This window comes from Alligator mississippiensis, chromosome 7 (genome assembly GCF_030867095.1).
Source record: "Alligator mississippiensis isolate rAllMis1 chromosome 7, rAllMis1, whole genome shotgun sequence".
NCBI classification, from domain to species: domain Eukaryota; kingdom Metazoa; phylum Chordata; order Crocodylia; family Alligatoridae; genus Alligator; species Alligator mississippiensis.
Window position 1 is genome coordinate 84297808 of NC_081830.1, and position 19013 is coordinate 84316820.

The window sequence follows — 19013 nt, forward strand, 5'->3', positions numbered from 1 at the left end:
CAGGAGTGGGGAGAGAGGCCACTGCATCCTGGGCTGCTTGGAGGACTTCATCTTGAGCAGCACATCTGTGGGGAGTGGCCACACCTTAATGGGACAGGATCCAAGTTGTGCAGATCAGAGGTAATCAGAAGCAGGTACTCCTGCCCTGAAATGGTGTAAGTTTGAGCTGCATAACATGTGCTTTAAGCCATTTAAAGGTGTTAACTTATGGACAATCCAGGTGTTAAGAGCTCCAGGAGCTACCCAAGATCACTGTGTAACAGGGCCCTGAGTTTGCTGTCTGGTGCCTGCAGCTCCTGTGCTGCTGGGACGGCTGCTGGAGCTGAAGTAGCTCATGGCCTGGCTGGGAGTCACTTGGGTACAGCCAAAGGCACTGTGGCAAAAGGGTCTTCAGAGGCAAGAGAAGTCCAGGTGGCAATGCACCTTGCGGCATATTAGACCATAGATGCAATATAGTTAACACTTGTGTTATCCCTTGTGTTAACTTTTACAGCAAAATGCTGCCAGATTGCAGCGGTTGGGTTTTCACTTTATTGGTGCAGCTCCCCACAGTCTTGGCTAGGTTTTCCTGCCTTCTCCTGAAAGACCCAATGGTGGGTATAAACTGACCCATTAAAAGCTTGTTGAGCTGATAGTATTTTACTGTTATCTCATTCAGCAATTGCTTCAGCCACTCTGATGTCCTCATTCTTCTTCTTACTGCTTGTCCTTTGTTTTGTGCAGGCATTTTTTTGCTTTTTCTTTGAGGAACTGACATTTTCACTTTACCCTGCTTCCATTCTCTTGCACATCTCCACTACAGCCACATTGACTCAAACTTTAGACGTGCCTGTCTGGAAATCAGCTCCACTTATATACCGTGTATACTGAGGACCTTGACTTACCCTTGTAGTGGATCTAAGCTTGTAGCCCCTGCATCTCAGTTTTCTTTGAGTGATCTGTAATTTCTTGTCTATGAGCCTCATGTTACCCATGTTCTTAATGCTTTGGGGGGGTTGTTTTACTTTGGTTTGGTCTTCAGTCTGGCTATATGCAAATTATGACCACATTGATTTCAGCTTCTCTCTGTCCTTAAGAGCTGACCCAGACTTCTTTCAGTGCACGGATGGTCAGTTTGTTTCCTGCTACCCTACTTGGGGAATCCCAAGTGGGGTTTTGGATTTTGGTGGGGAAAAATCTATCCTCCAGTTCTGAGCTCCCCTATGTAATTTATCAGTCTTCTGCCATTTTCATTTTGGAAACAGGCCAGGCCCATTTTTTCCACTTCATTTTGTTACCCATAAAACAGGTATCGAAAATGTCCATTACTCAGCATTTGCCATGACTGGGAACCTCATTAGGTTTCCTAGGTAACTGCAGAAGAGATGAAGAGATAAAAAATCATAATTGTCTGTTGTGTAACTGCTTTCCTCTTATCACTTCTGAAATGTAACACAGAGCAAAAACTATTAATTAGCTCCCAGGCTTTGAGCAGTTTTCTGAGAGGATTAGTCATCTTGTCCACAACTTACACAACATAGAGATGTCAAGATAGTTACTTATTTTTTAATCACTTTTGCTGTTGTCGTAGATTCACTGATTGTTTTATGTTTAGCTAAGAGCTTATCTGAGACTTGGTATCCTGGTGGTTTCACCAAGACATGTTATTACTGCTGGCACAGCCTCTATTAATAAGACCTGCTTTTTTTTTTGCCTGAATGACTATCCTGCTGAATTTCTGTATCTTGGTTGTTTTATGAAGACAGGTTGTCAGATTACCACTCCAAGCCCCAGCATTAAGGACCAGTGGATTGGCTTGCTCTGAGCTCAACCAAACCAGACAGCTCCCAAACAGAGAGAGATTCCAATTATAAAGAACAATTTGGAACAACCGGAATGCACATTATTCTGGGTGCATTGGTCTCATAAACTTGGGAACAGTTGATAGGCTATGACAAACACAAAGATCCTCCACGATGCTTCTTTTTTGAAACTGAGAAGCTCTCTAGAGGATCCTTTTGAAGTATGGAGGTCCACCAAAATTCATCACCTTTCCCTGCCTGCTTCATGATGGTATGCAAGTGGTGGTTCTCAATAATGGATCTATCACTGATCCCTTTGGGGTTAAGATGGGAGTTAAGCAAGGCTGAGTTATTGCTCCAATGCTCTTCTCAATATTTCTTACTGTGATGCTACATCTGACTGCCAACAAGCTTCCAGTCAGCATAGAGCTAAACTACCGAACGGATGGGAAGTTGTTAAACTCAGCCTACTCTGAGCCAAAACCAAGAGCACCCAGACCTCAATCTTCGAGCTCCGGTACTCTGATGATGCTGTAGTGTGTGTTCACTTGGAAGCAGACCTTCAGCCAATTTTCAATGTCTTTACTGATGTATGCAAGAAAATGGGACTGACACTTAATATTCAGAAGACTAAGGTCCTCCATCAACAAGCTCTTAATGAACAGTCCCCAGCTCCAGGAATTCAGATTTATGGTGAGGCTTTGGAGAATGTTGAGTATTTCCCATACTTTGGAAGCCATCTCTTGCAAGCGGCTGACAGCAACAAAGAAACACAATATCACCTCAAATGTCCAAGTGCAACCTTTGGACACCTGAGGAAATGGTGTTTGAAGATCATGACATCAGCTCCAAAACCAAGCTCATGGTTTATCAAGCAGTCGTGATCCCCACCTTACTGTATGAAGCTGAAATACAGCTTCCAATACAACATACAGGAGAAACCTGAAATCACTGGAGAAGTACCATCAATGCTACCTGTGGAAAACCCTTTAAATCCATTGGGTAGACAGATGCACCAACATAAATGTCCTCTCACAAGCAAACACCATGAGAATCAAGGTGATGATTGTCCAACATCAACTTTGCTGGGCCAGCCATGTCATCTGGATGTCCGACTCCAGACTCCCAAAGCATGTCTTATTATCCCAGCTCAGTCAAAACATACGCTCAAGAAGAAGGCAGAAAAAGCCCTTCAAGGAGGTCCTCAAGGCCAATGTGAAAAAATGCAATATCAGCTTCAATTCATGGGAGACTATTGCCCCGGATCATCCCAAATGGGGGAAGAGTCTGCTGCAAGGATTTCAGTACTTTGAAACCTTATGACAACAACAGGAGACGGAAAAACAGGAGCAATGCATGTCACGGATTGAACCAAGAACTCAGAGCCACCCATTCCACATGGAAATATGTACCCAAACTGCAAGAGTATGTCAATCCCAGATAGGCCTCGTCAACCATCTGCCGACCCATAGATCAGACAATCATGAAAGAAAACCATCCTTAACTGCAAAGGATTGCTGCTGCTGATGATGATGATGATAAACATAATGGCCCAAAACGCTTCCTTTTGAGTCAATTCAACACTAAACTTCATTTTCCCATAATGGTGCTTTGCCTCACAGAAGCTGGAGTTTAGGATACTGGCACTCCACATCTGTTATGATTAACAGTCATGCCATCCATGATGTACAGTGCAGCTTGGTAAGAGGCATGTCTGTATTGCACTGTGGGAAACTTATTCTTCCATGAAGCCCAGTGGGCCTTGAATTACAATTCAAGGGAAAGGCAGTCAAGTGTTTTGCTGAACTAGTGCAAATGTTTCAGGTCAGTGAAAAACAACCAAAATATTCTTCAATTAATCAATTGATTTAGTGATTCAGTAAGCTAATAATATTGTGCTGCTCATGAATGATTAAATAAAAGGCTGAACGAATCTGTGATTAAGCAGGTATAAGATAAAGTTGTGTTTATTTGTTCTCTACAGTATATTTGGTGCCAGATCAAATTCTACCCAAGAGGCCTCTAAGTGGACTTGGGCATCCAAGTGTGATCCTATTCCACCTTGCTCAAATCTCTGAAAAAAGCATTCACGCACAACCTTTTGTGACATACCATTATCTTGGCCGGATGATAGTCCATCCACCTTTTGCACCCACTGCTTTTCAGGGACTTGAAATAAGATCACATTTAGATACTGAATAGGTGAATGAGGGCCTTTAGTAGGTGTCCTAATTTCATTTGGCTATAGAGGAGTGATTTTCCTGTCATGATTTCAAAACTGGAAAAGTGTTCTGCCACCCAAAGCCAAACTATATTTGCATGGTAGCACCTAAAACTGGTTTCCATAAATTTAGTTTTGTATGTCAGATGGTACCAATAAGTATTAAAAAAAGAACTCTGGAAATTAAGCTTATGCAGGGGGTCGGACTCGATGATCTATTGAGGTCCCTTCCGACCCTAACATCTATGAATCTATAAGAATTAAAAGTTTATTGAGTAATAAGTTCCCAGGTGTAAATAAAATCCCCCCATAAATTGTTTAAAATATTACTGATGTATTTGATTCAGCTCAATAAAATCACCTCTGATTCCTGTGACCTCAGTAAACACTAAGTAGAAAGTAACCAGGATTTTGAATATACATTGTACTGCTTTATTTTTTAGCTAAGAGATTTAAATTTCTATTAATGAAAAGCAATTCAGATGTCATGATGATGCTTAGGATAATGATTCTGGATGGCAACTTGGGCAGCAGTGACAATGCAATGACTGAATTCAGGAACTTGAGGAAAGGAAGGATAGAGAGTGGCAGAGTAAGGACCCTGGGCTTGAGAAAAGCAGACTTCAACTGTCATGGGGCTCATGGGCAGGATCCCCTGGGAAGCCAGACTGAGGGGGAGAGGAGTCCAGGAGAGCTGACTGTACTTTAAAGAAACCTTACTGATGGCACAGGAACAAACCATACTAATGCACAGGAAGAATAGCAAGTACGGCAGGCCAGCTTGGCTTAGCAAGGAACTCTTCAGTGAGCTAAAACACAGAAAGGAAGCTTATAAGAAGTGGAAATTTGGACAAATAACTAGGGAGGAGTATGAGAGTACTGCTCGGACATGCAGGGTTGAAGTCAGGAAGGCCAAAGTGCAATCGGAGTAGCAGCCAGAGGCGACATGTAGTGGGTGCACGTGCACCCACTCAGTGTGGCGGTGCACCCCTTACAAAAAGGCACCGTTGACACTGTCAGGGGTGCCTGTGGGCAGTCACTGCTTGCCAACCCGCTGCCAACACTGCCGGTGGCGTCTACAGGTGGTTCACAATTGCCACTGACCACCACCAATGCTGCTGGCGGCGCCAGTGGGTGATCGCCAGCCCCTGGGTGGTGCTCGCCATCCCCCCCCTCCCCAGCTGCTGACAGCACTGGCAGCATCTGTAAGAGCTCCGTGCTTACCACTGCCATGCTTCTGCTACCACCACTGCACTCCTGCCACTGCCAGCGCAGCCGTGCCCCCCAGCCACTGAGGGCACACGTCATTCATGCTAGCAGCTAGCAAGGGGTGTGAAGGATACCAAGAAGGGTTTCTATAAGCATGTCAGCAAAAAGAGGCAGACCAGGGAAATATCTTACTGAATGGGGGAGACAACCAAATCATAGAAGATGAAGAAAAGGCTGAAGTACTCAATGCCTGTTTCACCTCAGTCTTCAAAGGCAAGGTCAGCTTGCAGACTACTGCACCAGGCAGCACAGTTTGTGGAGAAGGTGAGCAGCCAGCAATGGCAAAAGAACAGGTTAGGGACTATATAGAAAAGCTGGATGTGTACAAGTCCATGGGGCTGGACGTGATACACTTTGAGGGTACTGAGGCAGCTGGGTGATGTTATTACAGAGCCGCTGGACATCATCTTTGAAAACTTGTGGCAACTGGGAGAAGTCCTGGATGATTGGAAAAGTGCAAATATAGTGCCCATCTTTATGTGAGGGAAGAAGGAGGATCTAGGAAACTACAGACTGGTCAGCCTCACCACAATCACTGGAAATATCATGGAGCAGGTCCTCAAGAAATTCATTTCTAAGCATTTGGAGCAGAACAAGTGATTAGGAAGAGTCAGCTGTATTCACCAAGGGAGAGGGCAAGTCATGCCTGCCCAACCTGATTGCCTTCTATGATAAGATGACTGGCTCTGGGGGTGCAGGAAGAGCAGTGGACATGATATACTTGGACTTTAGCAAAGCTTTTGATAGTTGTGTGACAGGCTAGCTGGTAGTGATTTAGCCCAGGGGTTTTGAAAGGGTAAAAGATGATTGGAGGGCTTGGGATTCCCTTTCCTCACCAATCAGGCCCTAGAGACTCACCCTCCATGTCCCCTGATTGGCCCCTTGGGTCACCTGGAGGGGGATAAAAGGGGCAGCGCGGCTGACTCGGAGGAGACCAGCGAGGGACCACAAGGAGGAGTTTCAAAGAGCTGGCAAGAGCTGAGCCAGCGGGCCGGGAGCAGTTGCCCCAGAAGAGCCTGAAGGAGTGGGACCTGCAGGCAGCAGTTGGACCCTCAGCAGCACGGCGTGGGGCCAGCAAGGGAGACTCCCCGCTGGGCTCTAGGATCTCCTATGAGAGGCTGTGGCCAGCAGGAGAGGCTCCCCAACTCCAGCAAGGATCTGAGCAGCGGCCTGAGAGGTTCCCAGCTCTGTTTCCAGCTCCTCCAATAAGAGGCCAGGCAGCTCAACATGAGGCCAGGGCTCCTGGAAGGTCAAGACCCCTAGCAGCATAGTACAGCCCTAGCACTGGTGGCTGTGTGATAGCGTTTCTGCCTAATGCATGGGAGATCTAAGTTCAAGTCCCACCTGTGATGACTTAGGGTAAGTGAAGTGACAGGGAGAAGTTCTTGTTGCAGTGGAAAGGGGTCATTGTGTTCTCTACCAAGTACCTAGGCCCTATATTCCTTGCTATTTGATGTTTTGTATTTTGTGCCTTTTATATTTTGCCAACCAGTATTGTTTGCTCTGCTGTTTGTGTTTTATAGTTTGTTAACCCTGTCTTTTGTCAACTGGATGAATATGTCTATTATTGTAAATGGCTAACCTTTGTTGAATCCTGTCCCCCCCCAGGGTGTTGTAGTGTCCCCTATACCCTCTGGTTTATACTGGTTATGTTCCCAGTACTGTTCTCTCATTAAAAGGTATATGGTTAAGTCCCCATTAGTGATCTGGCTCTCCTCTATAGGGGGAGAGGGTCCCTACACCTCCCACAGTGCTCGTGCACCTGCTCTGATCCCTTCAACTGGAGAGGGGTACATCTTGGAGTACTGCCTGGGTTACAGTTGCTCACAACATTCTTGCAAGCAAGCTGAAGAAGTATGGGTTGAATGAATGGACTGTAAGGTGGATAGAAAAATGGCTGCATTATCAGGCTCAAAGGGTAGTAATCAATGGCTCAATGTCTAATTTGCAGCTGGTATCAAGTGGAGTGTCCCAAGGGTCGATCCGGGGACTAGTTTTGTTCAATATCTTCATTAATAACTTGGAAGATGGCATGAAGTGCAGCCTCAGCAACTTTGCAGGTGACACCAAGCTGGGGAGAGTAGTAGATACACCGAAGGGTAGGGCTAGGATTCAGAGTGACCTCGACAAATTGGAGGATTGGACCAAAAGAAATCTCATGACGTGCAATAAAAACAAGTGCAAAGTCCTGCTCTTAGGATGGAATAATCCCGTGCACCACTGCAGGATGGGAACTGACATTGGTAATGCGTAGGGGGTACACGTGGGTGCATGTGCACCCCCTGAAATTAGTGGTGCATCCCCTGTGAAAAGCGCCGCTGAAGCTGCCGGTGGTGCCTGTAGGTGGTCGCTGCTCACCACCCTGCCTCATTGCCGACACCGCCAGCAGTATCTGTGGGGGGTCCCCAGTCACCACTGGTCGCCGCATCCACTGGCATCTGCAGGTGGTCACTGACCACTGGTTGGCGCTCGCCACCTCCCCCCCACTGCCAACACCTATGCAGCTACCTGCAGGAGCTCCCCACTCAGCCCGCCCCCACTGCCAACACTGCTACGCCCCACCACCACCCCACATAGCTTGCCACCACTATGCCCCACCACTGCCACCACCTGCGGGCGGTCGCTGTGCCCCGCCAGGCTCTGGGGGCACGCGTTGTTCATGGGGACCAACTGGCTAAGCAGCAGCTCTGCAGAAAAGGGCATGGGGGTCTCAGTGGACAAGAAGCTGAATATGAGGCAACAGCGTACCCTGGTTGTGAAGAAGGCTAATGGCATCCTGAGCTGCATTAGTAGGAGCGCTGGCAGCAGATGGAGGGAAGTGATTCTTCTCCTATATTCAGCCCTGGTGAGGCCACATGTGGAGTACTGTGTTCAGTTTTAGGACCTCCACTACAGAAAGGATGTAGAGAGAGTTCAATAGAGGGCACCGAAAATGGTGAGGGGGCTGTGACACACGACTTGTGAGGAGAGGCCAAACTGGGCTTTATAAGTCTGGAGAAGAGAAGACCGAGAAGAGATTTAGTAGCAGCCTTCAACTCCCTGCAGGGGGTCCAAAGAGGATGGAGCTGGACTGTTCTCAGTAGGGACAGATGATAGAACAAGGAGCAATGGGCTCAAGTTGCAGCAGGGGAAGTTTAGTTTAGATATTAGGAAAACTCACTCACCAGAAGGGTAGTAAAGAACTGGAACAGGTTACCTACAGAGGTGGTGGGATCTCCATCCTTGCAGGTTTTTAAGACCCGACTTGACAAGACCTTGGCTGGGATGATGTAGTTGGGGCTGGTCCTGCTTTGAGCAGGGGCTTGGACTAGATGTGACCTCCTGAGGCTCCTTCCAACCCTCATTTTCTATTATTCTATGATATGTGATTTGATGCAGTGAAGGGATAACTCTTTAATAAACAATCCAGAGTTTCATCCTACGCTCTCTACTTTAGTATGTGATGCATGGAGAAAAATGGCACATAACCAGGAACAAGTATTCCATAAAGCTAAAATTCTGGTAAATTAATCACATCAAGAAACCCCTGAGAAATGTTACTATTACAGGTTTTGCTTATTTGCAACAAAATTATTATATCAGTTACCAAGTGTGAAGTCCAATTTTGAAGATTCTTTAATGAAGATCTTCAAAACTCTAATTAGAAAGAAACCATCCTGCAGAACATGATTTTCTACACTGTAAATTGAGTAGTTCTGATGCTTTTATAAGATAACACCTTCATTATGCAAAAAAAAAAATGAGTAACAGGTTTAAACAGAGATCTCCCTGGAACAAAACGAAAACATTTAGGAAAAAGAGAAAATCTGACTTACTTGCATAAACATGAAGGAAAATTAATAGAAAATGCTTTTTTCACCTCTCAGTTTAAGCTAAAGAATATTATATATATTATTATTATGTATATTACGTATTTAAAAACAGGTCATTCATGCTGGAAAGAATGAGGAGGAACTAAAAACCTGTCTGGATATGCAATGGGCATGTCCTCAGATAACTGCATTTTACAGAGCAATAATAGATTGTTAAGCTAACTAAAGTTAGGCTGCTCAGAGAACCCATATAGGACCTGATGCTCAGAGAAGGACTCTGGGTCAGGGAAGGATCTTTTGATACTAGAACTGTGTCTAGCAGCAGACGTGAGAGAGCCTAATTTTGGGAGAAGGAGGGTGGCACACCACTGGTGTCATAGAGAAACAAAGTACGGGAAATATTTAATTTGTATCAGATTCAAGTAGACTTGATATCTGGCTGCAGATGATGCATAAGATAATATTAATATTTGTTAATATTTGTTTGGAACGTCCATGCATGTTTACTAAGACTAAACTGGACAAGACTTTCATAGAGTCATAGAAAAATAGGTCTGGAAGAGACCTCAGAAGGTCATCTAGTCCAACCCTTTCCTCAAGGCAGGGTCATCTCCATCTAAACTATCCTAGAAAATATTTATCGAACCTATTTTAAAACTTTGCAAACATCCCTCATGCACAGCTACCAGGCGCAATGCCTGAAACCTCCAAACCACCTTTAACTTACCACAGGTAAAGTGGAGAGATGAGAGAACTTTTTTGCTCTTAATAAATTTGCTCAAAGAGATAGCAACTTCAATTATAGTGCCCAGATTTACTTTTACTGCCTGGTAAATTTTTTCACCTATAAAAATCTTTTGGGTGTTGTGATTCTAGCCATGTCAACCCAGGGGTCAGTAGATACAGTGATATCAGCCAATCACACATTACTTCCTGAGTAGTTACAGTCTTGGCAATGAGCTTATATACATCTACACCAGGGGTCAGCAACCTCCGGCATGCGTGCTGAGCATGGCTCGCAAAGCTATTTTGCTCGGCACACCACTGCCAGCCCAGGCTGTAAGCAGCTGCTGCCAGCCACGGAGCCCAGGCTGCTCCCAGCAGGCCACTGGGAGGCTGCAAGCCCTGCTGCAAGCAGACCAGGCTCCTTGGGCTGGCTGCAGCCGGGAGGCTGCAAACAGCTGCTCCGGCATGTTGGCACTCTGGCACCTTCCAAGGTAGACATTGCGGCTTTTTCAGCACTCCAGCCAAACAACGTTGCCTACCCCAATCTACACCTTCACGTTCAGAGCAGCACTTCATTTTGCAATTCAGGATGGACTCTCTGTTGGTATTTTCCTCCCAGGATTTTTTCTTTCCTGTATCTCTTGTTAGTTAGAAAACCCTCGTTCATCAGAAGTATCGTATTTAGTCTGCAGTCATAATGAGCAAGCTACACCTACCCCTGTTTGCTGATGTGCTTAAGACTTAGAAGTTCAGCGTCAAGGTTGCTTTGGGCATTTCCCCAGCGCACACTTTCAAGTCCTTGGTCTCTGGCAGGCCTCAGAGCAGTTACCACGGATGAGCCCAGAGCTGCCTCCCTGGCAAACTTCTGGGCATGGAGAACATCAGCAGACTCAGGGTGAGGCATACTGAGTCCCATGCTCCTGAGGATCCACTGTTGCAGCAGCATAAAAACCCCCACAGTGTCCATGTTACTGTCCAGATGTCTAATTCATACAAACGATTGTTGCTTTAGGTGCACAGTTGACTTTGTGTCTGTTAGAAGCCAATGCAGCAGTCCAGACAGGAAATCACAAATGTTCGTGACAAATAGATATAAAGGGTAGGGCCCAAAATTCATAGAATCATAACTTGATAGAAAATTAGGGTTGGAGGGGGGCCTCAGGGTCACCTAGTCCAACCCCTGCTCAAAGCAGGGCCAGGGCAGAAATGGGTACATCCTGCAGAGCAATACCTGGCTGCACAGGTAGTGTCGCCAGCAGGGCTTTGGCTTCTTTGACCATGGGATGTTGTTCCAAGAAGGATTGCTGGGAAGAGATGGGATCCACCTAATGAAGAGAGGGAAAAGCAGACAGACTCACTAACCTAGTGAAGAGGGCTTTAAGCTAGGTTCACCAGGAGATGGAGACCAAAGCCTTAGGTAAGTGGGGAAGCAGGAAACCTGGAGGAAGAGTAAGCAGGAGGGGGCACCAGGGGAGGTGCTCTCATACTTCCTGAGAAATCGGGGCAATCAACTAGTTACCTCAGGTGCCTGTACACAAATGCACGGAGCCTGGGAAATGAGCAGGAAGACTTGGAAGTCCTTGTACAGTCACGGAGCTATGATGTGATGGGAATAACAGACTTGGTGGGAGCTCGCGTGACTGGAGCACCGTCATGGATGGGTGCAAACTGTTCAGGAAGGACAGGCAGGGCAGAAGGGGAGGAGGAGGAGTTGCTCTGTATGTAAAAGAGCCGTATGATTGCCCAGAGCTCCAGTATGAAGCTGGAGACAGAGCTGTTGAATGTCTCTGGGTTCAGCTTCAAGTGGAGAGCAACAAGGGTGATGTCGTAGTGGGTGTCTGCTATAGACCACCAGACCAGGAGGAAGTGGTAGATGAGGCTTTCTTTAAACAGCTAGTGGAAGTTTCATGATCACAGGCTCTGGTTCTCATGGGGGGACTTCAGTCACACTGACATCTGGGAGGGCAATACAGCAGTGCACAGGCAAGCTAGGAAGTGTTGGGAGAGTGTTGGGGACAACTTCCAGGTGCAAGTGCTGGAGCGACCAACTAGGGGCCATGCAATACTTGACCTGCGGCTCACAAATGGGGTTAATTGGTGGGGGATGTAGAAGTGGAAGGCAACTAGGGCAGCAGCGAGCATAAGATGATTGAGCTCAGGATCCTGAGGAAAGGAAGGATGGAGAACAGCAGAGTAAGGACCTTGGACTTCAGGAAAGCAGACTTCAACTCCTTCAGGGAACTCATGGGAAGGATCCCCTGGGAAGTCGATCTGAGGGGGAGAGGAGTCCAGGAGAGCTGGCTGTACTTGAAGGAAGCCTTACTGAGAGCACAGGAAGAAACCCTCCCGATGGGGAGGAAGACTGGCAAGTGTGGCAGAACGGTCTGGAGAGGAGGTGAACATCCCTCAGTGGTGAAAGAACAGGTAGGGAATACTTAGAAAAGCTGGACATGTACAAGTCCATGGGGCCGGATGGGATGCACACAAGGGTGCTGAGGGAGTTGGCTGATGTGATTGCACAGTCATTGGCCATCATCTTTGAAAACTTGTGGTGATCAGGAGAGGTCCTGAATGATTGGAAAAGGGCAAACATTGTGCCCATCTTTCAGAAAGGGAAAAAGGAGGATCCAGGGAACTCCAGATTAGTCAGCCTCACCTCAATTCCTGGAAAAATCATGGAGCAGATCCTCCAGGGATCCATTTCTAAGCACTTGGAGCAGAAGATGGTAGTTAGAAACAGTTGGCCTGGATTCACCAGGGGCAAGTCAAGCCTGACCAACCTGATTGCCTTCCGTGATGAGACGACTGGTAGGCCTGTGTGAAGCGGCAAGTATTTGCTTCAGATTCGGATTTGGCCAGCTGTTTGGCCAACAGATTTGGATCACTGTCCCGAATCGATCTGGCCGAACCTGTCCCGAATCTCAATATCTCTGAATTAGGGAGGCCCATCCGAGCCCTGGCAATGGCTGCCCCGCCCGCCCCAGCTCCTGGCACTTTGAAAAAAAATGGCCCGGCTCAGTGGGTGCTGTTGGACGTGGGGCAATCCCTGCTGCCCAATCCCTGCTGCCCCCCACTGCCCCACACTGAATGGGGAACTCTACACAAGCCCCCCAACTTCCCCCCTGCTGTCCCAGGCCCCTTCCACATGGCTGCCCTGCCCACCGCAGTTCCGGCCCTTTAAGAAAAAAACAAAATGGAAAAAACCCCAGACTTACCATTCCTGCTTGGTGGGGTGGGTGATCCCCGCTGCCCCCCACTGGCCTGTGCTGCCTGGGGGGGTTCTTCCATGAGCCCCCCGAGGCCACTGCAGGAGCAGTGAGTCCTGAAGTGTCTCTCCATTTTTTTTTTTTCTTAAAGGGCCAGAGCTGGGGCAGGCAGGGCAGCCCTGGGGGGCTGGGGGAGCGAGGGAAGCAGCTGGTACCAAGTGGAGTGCCCCAGGGGTCGGGAATGTTAGGAATGAATCATAGAATCATAGAAAATTAAGGTTAGAAGGGACCTCCGTAGGCCATCTAGTCCAACCTCCTGCTCAAAACAGGACCAGCCCCAAATACATTATCCCAGCCAAGGCTTTGTCTAGCCAGGTTTTGAAAACCTCCAAGGATGGAGATTCCACAACCTCTCTAGGTAACCTGTCCCAGTGTTTTACTACTCTCCTAGTGAGAAAATTTTTCCTAATATTCAACCTAAACCTCCCTTGCTGCAACTTGAGCCCATTGCTCCTTGTTCTGTCATCTGTCACCACTGAGAACAGTCCAGCTCCATCCTCTTTGGAACCCCCCTGCAGGGAGTTGAAGGCTGCTATCAAATCCCCCCTCAGTCTCCTCTTCTCCAGACTAAATAAGCCCAGTTCCTTCAGCCCCTCCTCCCAAGACATGTGCCCCAGCCCCCAAACCATTTTTGCTACCCTTCACTAGACTCTCTCCAATTTGTCCACATCCTTTCTGTAGTGAGGGACCCGAAACTGAACACAGGACACCAGATGTGGCCTCACCAGTGTCAAATAGAAGGGGATAATCACTTCCCTAGATCTGTTGGCAATACTGCTACCAATGCAGCCCAGGATGCCATTAGCCTTCTTGGCAACAAGGGTACACTGCTGACTCATTTTCAGAATATTGCCCACTGTAACCTGCAAGTCTTTCTGCAGAGCTGCTGCTTGGTCAGTCCATGGGATTGTTCCATCCTAAGTGCAGGACTTTGCACTTTTCCTTGGTCAACCTCATGAGATTTCTTTTGGCCCAGTCCTCCAATTTGTCTTGGTCACTCTGAATCCTAGCCCTACCCTCCAGTGTATCTACTGCTCCCCACAGCTTGGTGTCATCTGCAAACTTGCTGAGGGTGCACTTGATGCCATCTTCCAAGTCGTTGAAGACATTAAACAAAACCGGCCCCAGGACCATCCCTTGGGACACTCCATTTGATACGAGCTACCAACTAGACATCAAGTCATTGATTGCTACTTGTTGGTAGTACTACCCTTTGGTAGAAAAATGTACAATCCAGCCATTTTTCTGTCCACCTTGCAGTCCATTCATCCAGCCCATACTTCCTTTGCTTGCCTGGGAGAATATTGTGGGAAACCCTATCAAAAGCCATGCTTAAATCAAAGTACACCACATCTACCAGTCTCCTTGCATCCACAGAGACAGTCACCTCATCATAGAAGGCAATCGGGTAGGTCAAGCATAACTTGCCCTTGGTGAATCCACACTGACTGTCCCTGATTACTTTCTTTGGCTTCAGATGCTTACAAATGAATTCCTGGAGGACCTGCTTCATGATTTTTTGAGCAACTGAGGTGAGGCTGACCAGTCTGTTGTTCCCAGATCCTTCTTCTTCCCTTTCTTAAACATAGGCCCTATGTTTGCCCTTTCCCAATCATCTGGGCCCTCTCCCGGTCACCATGAGTTTTCAAAGGTGATGGCCAGTGGCTCTGCAATCATACTGGCCAACTCCCTCAACACCCTTGGGTACATCCCATCTGGCCCCATGGTCTTGTAGACATCCAGTTTTTCTTAATAGTTCCTAACCTGTTCTTTCACCACTGAGGGCTGCTCCCCTCCTTCCCAGATTGTACTGCCTGGTGCAGTAGTCAGGGAACTGACCTTGTCTGTGGAAAAGGCACCGAGTACTCCAGCCTTTTCTGCATCTTCTGTCACTAGCTTGCCTGCCCCCTCTTCCCCATTCATTAAGGGACCCACGCTTCCCCTGATCTTCCTCCTGTTTCTGATTGTCTGGAAAACCCCAGATTTTGTAATCTGTATTTGGTGAATTTGATATGAAGAGCTGAAGAAATGTGTTGTGAGGGTCTGGCTAAAGAGGGAATAATATCTTTTACAACCAAGTGTTTCTGTGCAACTGGATCTATTAAGCATAATTCATACCTGGAGAAGTCTATAGTATGTTAGGAGGAGAAGAATGGGAGGGTGGTGACAAAGAGGGAGGGCCAGAGTTGGGAAACAAGCAGAAGTTAAATTCTGTTGGAAGTACTGTGGGAACATTAAAACAGCTGCATGTTGGCTGTCAGGCTTAGCTAAGGCATCAGCAAGATGCTGACAATTAGTCAAGCTCTCGTAGCCCTAATTGTGTCTTTTCTAATCGTGCAGTTTCTGAAGCTGCGACAGGCAAGTAGACACCTTCCCCCTGGGCCAATTCCTCTGCCCGTTGTTGGAAACTTGTTGCAGCTGCATTTTCATCTTCATCGTGATTTCCTCATGCAGGTAAGTATTTTCAGATGCTCCTATTTAATTAATGGGCTCATAGTCAAATTATCAGATCAGCTATTGGATAGAAGAGAGGTTTCTTTTAGCATGGGATGCTGCATACTTCTGCAAAAACTGGTGGTCACAGGAGTTTAACAACACTGGGAGTGGTATTTCTGTGTTGGTGTAAGAAATGACTATAGTAATTCCATGGTTCAGGGCTTCTGCTGGTCACCTGTAGGGCCAGGAAAGGAACTTTTTCCCTCCTGAAGGCTGTATTTCCTGCTGCCTTTGTCTGAAGGATTGGCCATTAGCCTTAGACAGAAGTGAGCATTTTGACTGGAGAGTACTGCTGCTGTTGGTGCTTAGAAACCTCTCTGGTACCTGCCTGGAAGATCTTCCTCTTCTGCTCAGAGTTAAGCTAGTTGTTAGATTTGGGGTCAGAGCAGAATTTCCCCCTTCCTGCCAAGTCAAATTGGAAGGACTTTGGGGTTTTCCTGCCTTCTTCTGGTGTGAGACATGGCCAAATTCTTATTTATCTTATCACTTCTCTACCACTGCAGGAGCCAAGCATTGGCAGTGCCCTTGTCTGCTCTGCTTTTTACCTGTGGCATGGTGTAGAATGCTTCTGGTTTTGTTTCCACAAACTGCCTTGTGACTGTGGGGTGTGTAGGGGCAGAGGTGGAAGGATGAATTTTATTATCTCTTGGATAAGTGAAAGGATAAATAGCTTGAGAGACCCCTCTCAGTCCCATGTTTTTAAAAAGCATTCAGTTTAGAAGAGGGACTTTCAAAGACCTCAATTTTAACTATTAGAGTGCTGGGATTTCCTAGGCTGGTCACCATAGGGTTGCTTAGAAGGATGCACTGAACATGTATACATGTCTGTGGTATTTAAATGGTTAAAAAAACAAAATAACACCCCCCCCCCCCCCAAACCCTTGATTTTATTCAAAACAAAATCTCTGGCTAGAGCACTCTAAGTGGAAGTGGGAGGGGTGGATCTGAACCCTTCAGGCAGAAATGGGAACTTAACCCAGGTCTTCCACATCTTGAGAGAGTGCTCTAATCACTAGGGCTGTGTGAGGCTTCAGACCACGCTTCGGATCCAGAGAAGATTCAGATGCTTTGGACGCCGAAGCAGCATGTCCGGATTGAAGCACTGGCTTCTTTAGACTTTGTGAACCGCTTTGGAAAAGCTTCAGAGCCGCTTCAGAGATCCGGCCATAGGGTATAATGGGGATGTTTTAAATATAACTTTGAAGTTTTTGTCTAATTTGGATGAAACTTGCAGGGGTGGTAGCCTCCGCTGAGAGCATGAAGCCTGCCAAGTTTCAAGAAGATCGGTGCAGTGGTTTGGGGGGAACTGCACCCCCAATTCTTGAAAGCAAAACTCATGTCATGTGTATGTGTTACACCACAGGGGGGTGGAAACTGCAGGGGTGGGGGCCCCTGCTCAGGCCACGAAGCCTGCCACCCCTGCAAATTTCATCCAAATCAGACAAAAAACAGCAAAGTTATAGATATTTCACTGATTCCCCTTTATACCCTATGGCCGGATCTCTGAGGCAGCTCCAAAGCTTCGGAGCCACTTCTGCCGAATTGAAGTGGGAAACCAATCCGGAGCTGTGGATCAGATCACTGGCATCTGAAGCGGCCGGATCCGAAGCCGAATTGAATAGCTGCCTGTTTGCACAGGCCTACTAATCACAGGGCTCCTGTGTTATGAACATTCACCCCTCGATCACTGCAGTTAGTTTTATTAGACTAACCCGGGAAAGAAAAACCTTCCAGAGAAAAGTAAGGCTAAGTTGTTCCTGTGAACAGTTCCAGGACCCAGGAGCTGGCAGTTCTCCTGGTGCTGGGGGCTGAGAGGTGTGCAGAGTTTTTAAAGGCAGTTCTCTTAGGCCAGGCCTTTGGCCTGCTCCCTTCCCTGTGCTCTTCCCTGGGAGCACGAAGAGTGGGAACCTGCCAAGAAACACAGAGGGATCCTCCTGCACAGAGGATGTCTGGGTGTCATGCAGCAGGTATTGTGAAAGGGCTGTGCCAGGGAGGGGAGAGAGGGCTGGCTGAAACACAGAGCTCTAGTGATGGTGGGCAGGCAGAACAGCCCTTGTGATAAAAGCTGCCCAGCATGCATGAGAACAGCTCTGATGCCATGGAGAGGTGGAAGGGGAAGCACCGCATGGTAGTCAGTAGTAAACAGGCTGCTGGAATGGACTCCCAAGGGAGGTGGTGCTCTCTCCTACCTTGGGGGTCTTCAAGAGGAGGCTGGACAGATATTTGGCTGAGGTGTTATGATCCAGCACCCGTTCTTGCCCAGGGCAGGGGGTCGGACCTAATGATCTGTTTTGGTCCCTTCCGGCCCTGAGAACTATGAAACAGAATGGGTAGTCAGCCCTGAAACCACAGCAGGGTCTGGGAGTAGGTGAAGTTGTCCAACTGTTACATAAAAAAGGGAGCATTTCTCCAGTCAGAGCTACCTCCTGATTGGTAAATAAGAGCAGGCTCAGTATTGGCTGGCTTGGTACGGGAGTATGTCACCTGTGCTTTACTGGTGCTGATTATTCTACAGCTGGCAAAAACTCATGGTGACATCTTCACTTTGTGGTTTGGATGGACCCCCATCATTGTCCTGAATGGATTTCATGCAGTGAAAGACGGTCTGACTGCTCACCCGGAGGAGGTTTCTGGGCGAGCAGTGAGTATGTTCTTCAGAGTGATGGAAAAAGGAAAAGGTGAGATGTTCTTGGCACAGAAATTGCGTGGAAGTGCTGGCTTCTCATTTCACGTGGCTACTCCCATATTTTGTGACCACTGTCTCATGTATAGTAATGGCAGATTGCTATGAAGAACTAGTGATGTAAGCAGGTGGCTTGAAAAGAAAGTAGGGAGAAAACAGTCCCTGTGTACAAGTGAGGAGGGAAATCCTGAGAAATAATAATCCTTAAGAAATTTGTCAGCAGTTCTCACTGGGCCAAAGACAGAGGTGATGTACTGAAGTAGTGGGGATGGTGACCCAGATATGAGAAATGGTTGTGATCATTATAGCCTCCCTCTGCCCCAAGCACATTGCCTGGGACCCCACTGTGGCACAGCCAGGGTACTCTCACACCTCCAGAGCTGTCCTTCACACACAAACCTTTCTCTGCCATCCATTGCTTGACCACTGAGAAGAAGCTGAGGTTTGCCGGCTCCTTGGTCCAGTGCACCTCCGCTCCCTTGTCCCAGTGCCAGCCTTACCAGCCCCTAGCAGAGGAGATTTTGCCTGCTTGAGGAATCATGCCCTGTCTGGCTTGTGTAAGATATTATAGGTCTCAGTGAAGAATGGCTTGCATTCAAAAGCTTGTCTAACTCTACCCCAACTATGCAGTTGCTCCAGTAAGAGATCTCACCCTAAGAAATCCTTGCCTCTTGTACAACTCCTGGACACCACAGGCAACATCACTCTATCGCTACATATTGTAAGAGACAGATATACAAAGAAAACTATAAGAACTAG

At 47.3% G+C, this 19013-nt stretch overlaps 2 protein-coding genes and 1 long non-coding RNA gene across 3 annotated transcripts in view; 2 read left to right on the plus strand and 1 right to left on the minus strand.

Annotated features, from left to right (window-relative positions):
- Positions 1-7305, plus strand: part of LOC102562941 (cytochrome P450 2J6) — a 39741-nt gene extending 32436 nt beyond the window's left edge. The window contains exon 9 of the mRNA XM_019496272.2: positions 1742-7305. Within this exon, the coding sequence (XP_019351817.1) occupies positions 1742-1779 (38 nt within the window). The 3' untranslated portion in view covers positions 1780-7305. The remainder of the gene's footprint in view (positions 1-1741) is intronic.
- Positions 1-19013, minus strand: part of LOC132251452 (uncharacterized) — a 157774-nt gene that overhangs the window by 39860 nt on the left and 98901 nt on the right. The window lies entirely within an intron of this gene.
- The window catches only part of LOC102562236 (cytochrome P450 2J6), a 30558-nt gene continuing 26851 nt past the window's right edge, over positions 15307-19013 (plus strand). The window contains exons 1-2 of the mRNA XM_006262924.4: positions 15307-15529; positions 18087-18249. Of these exons, the coding sequence (XP_006262986.1) occupies positions 15359-15529; positions 18087-18249 (334 nt within the window). The 5' untranslated portion in view covers positions 15307-15358. The remainder of the gene's footprint in view (positions 15530-18086; positions 18250-19013) is intronic.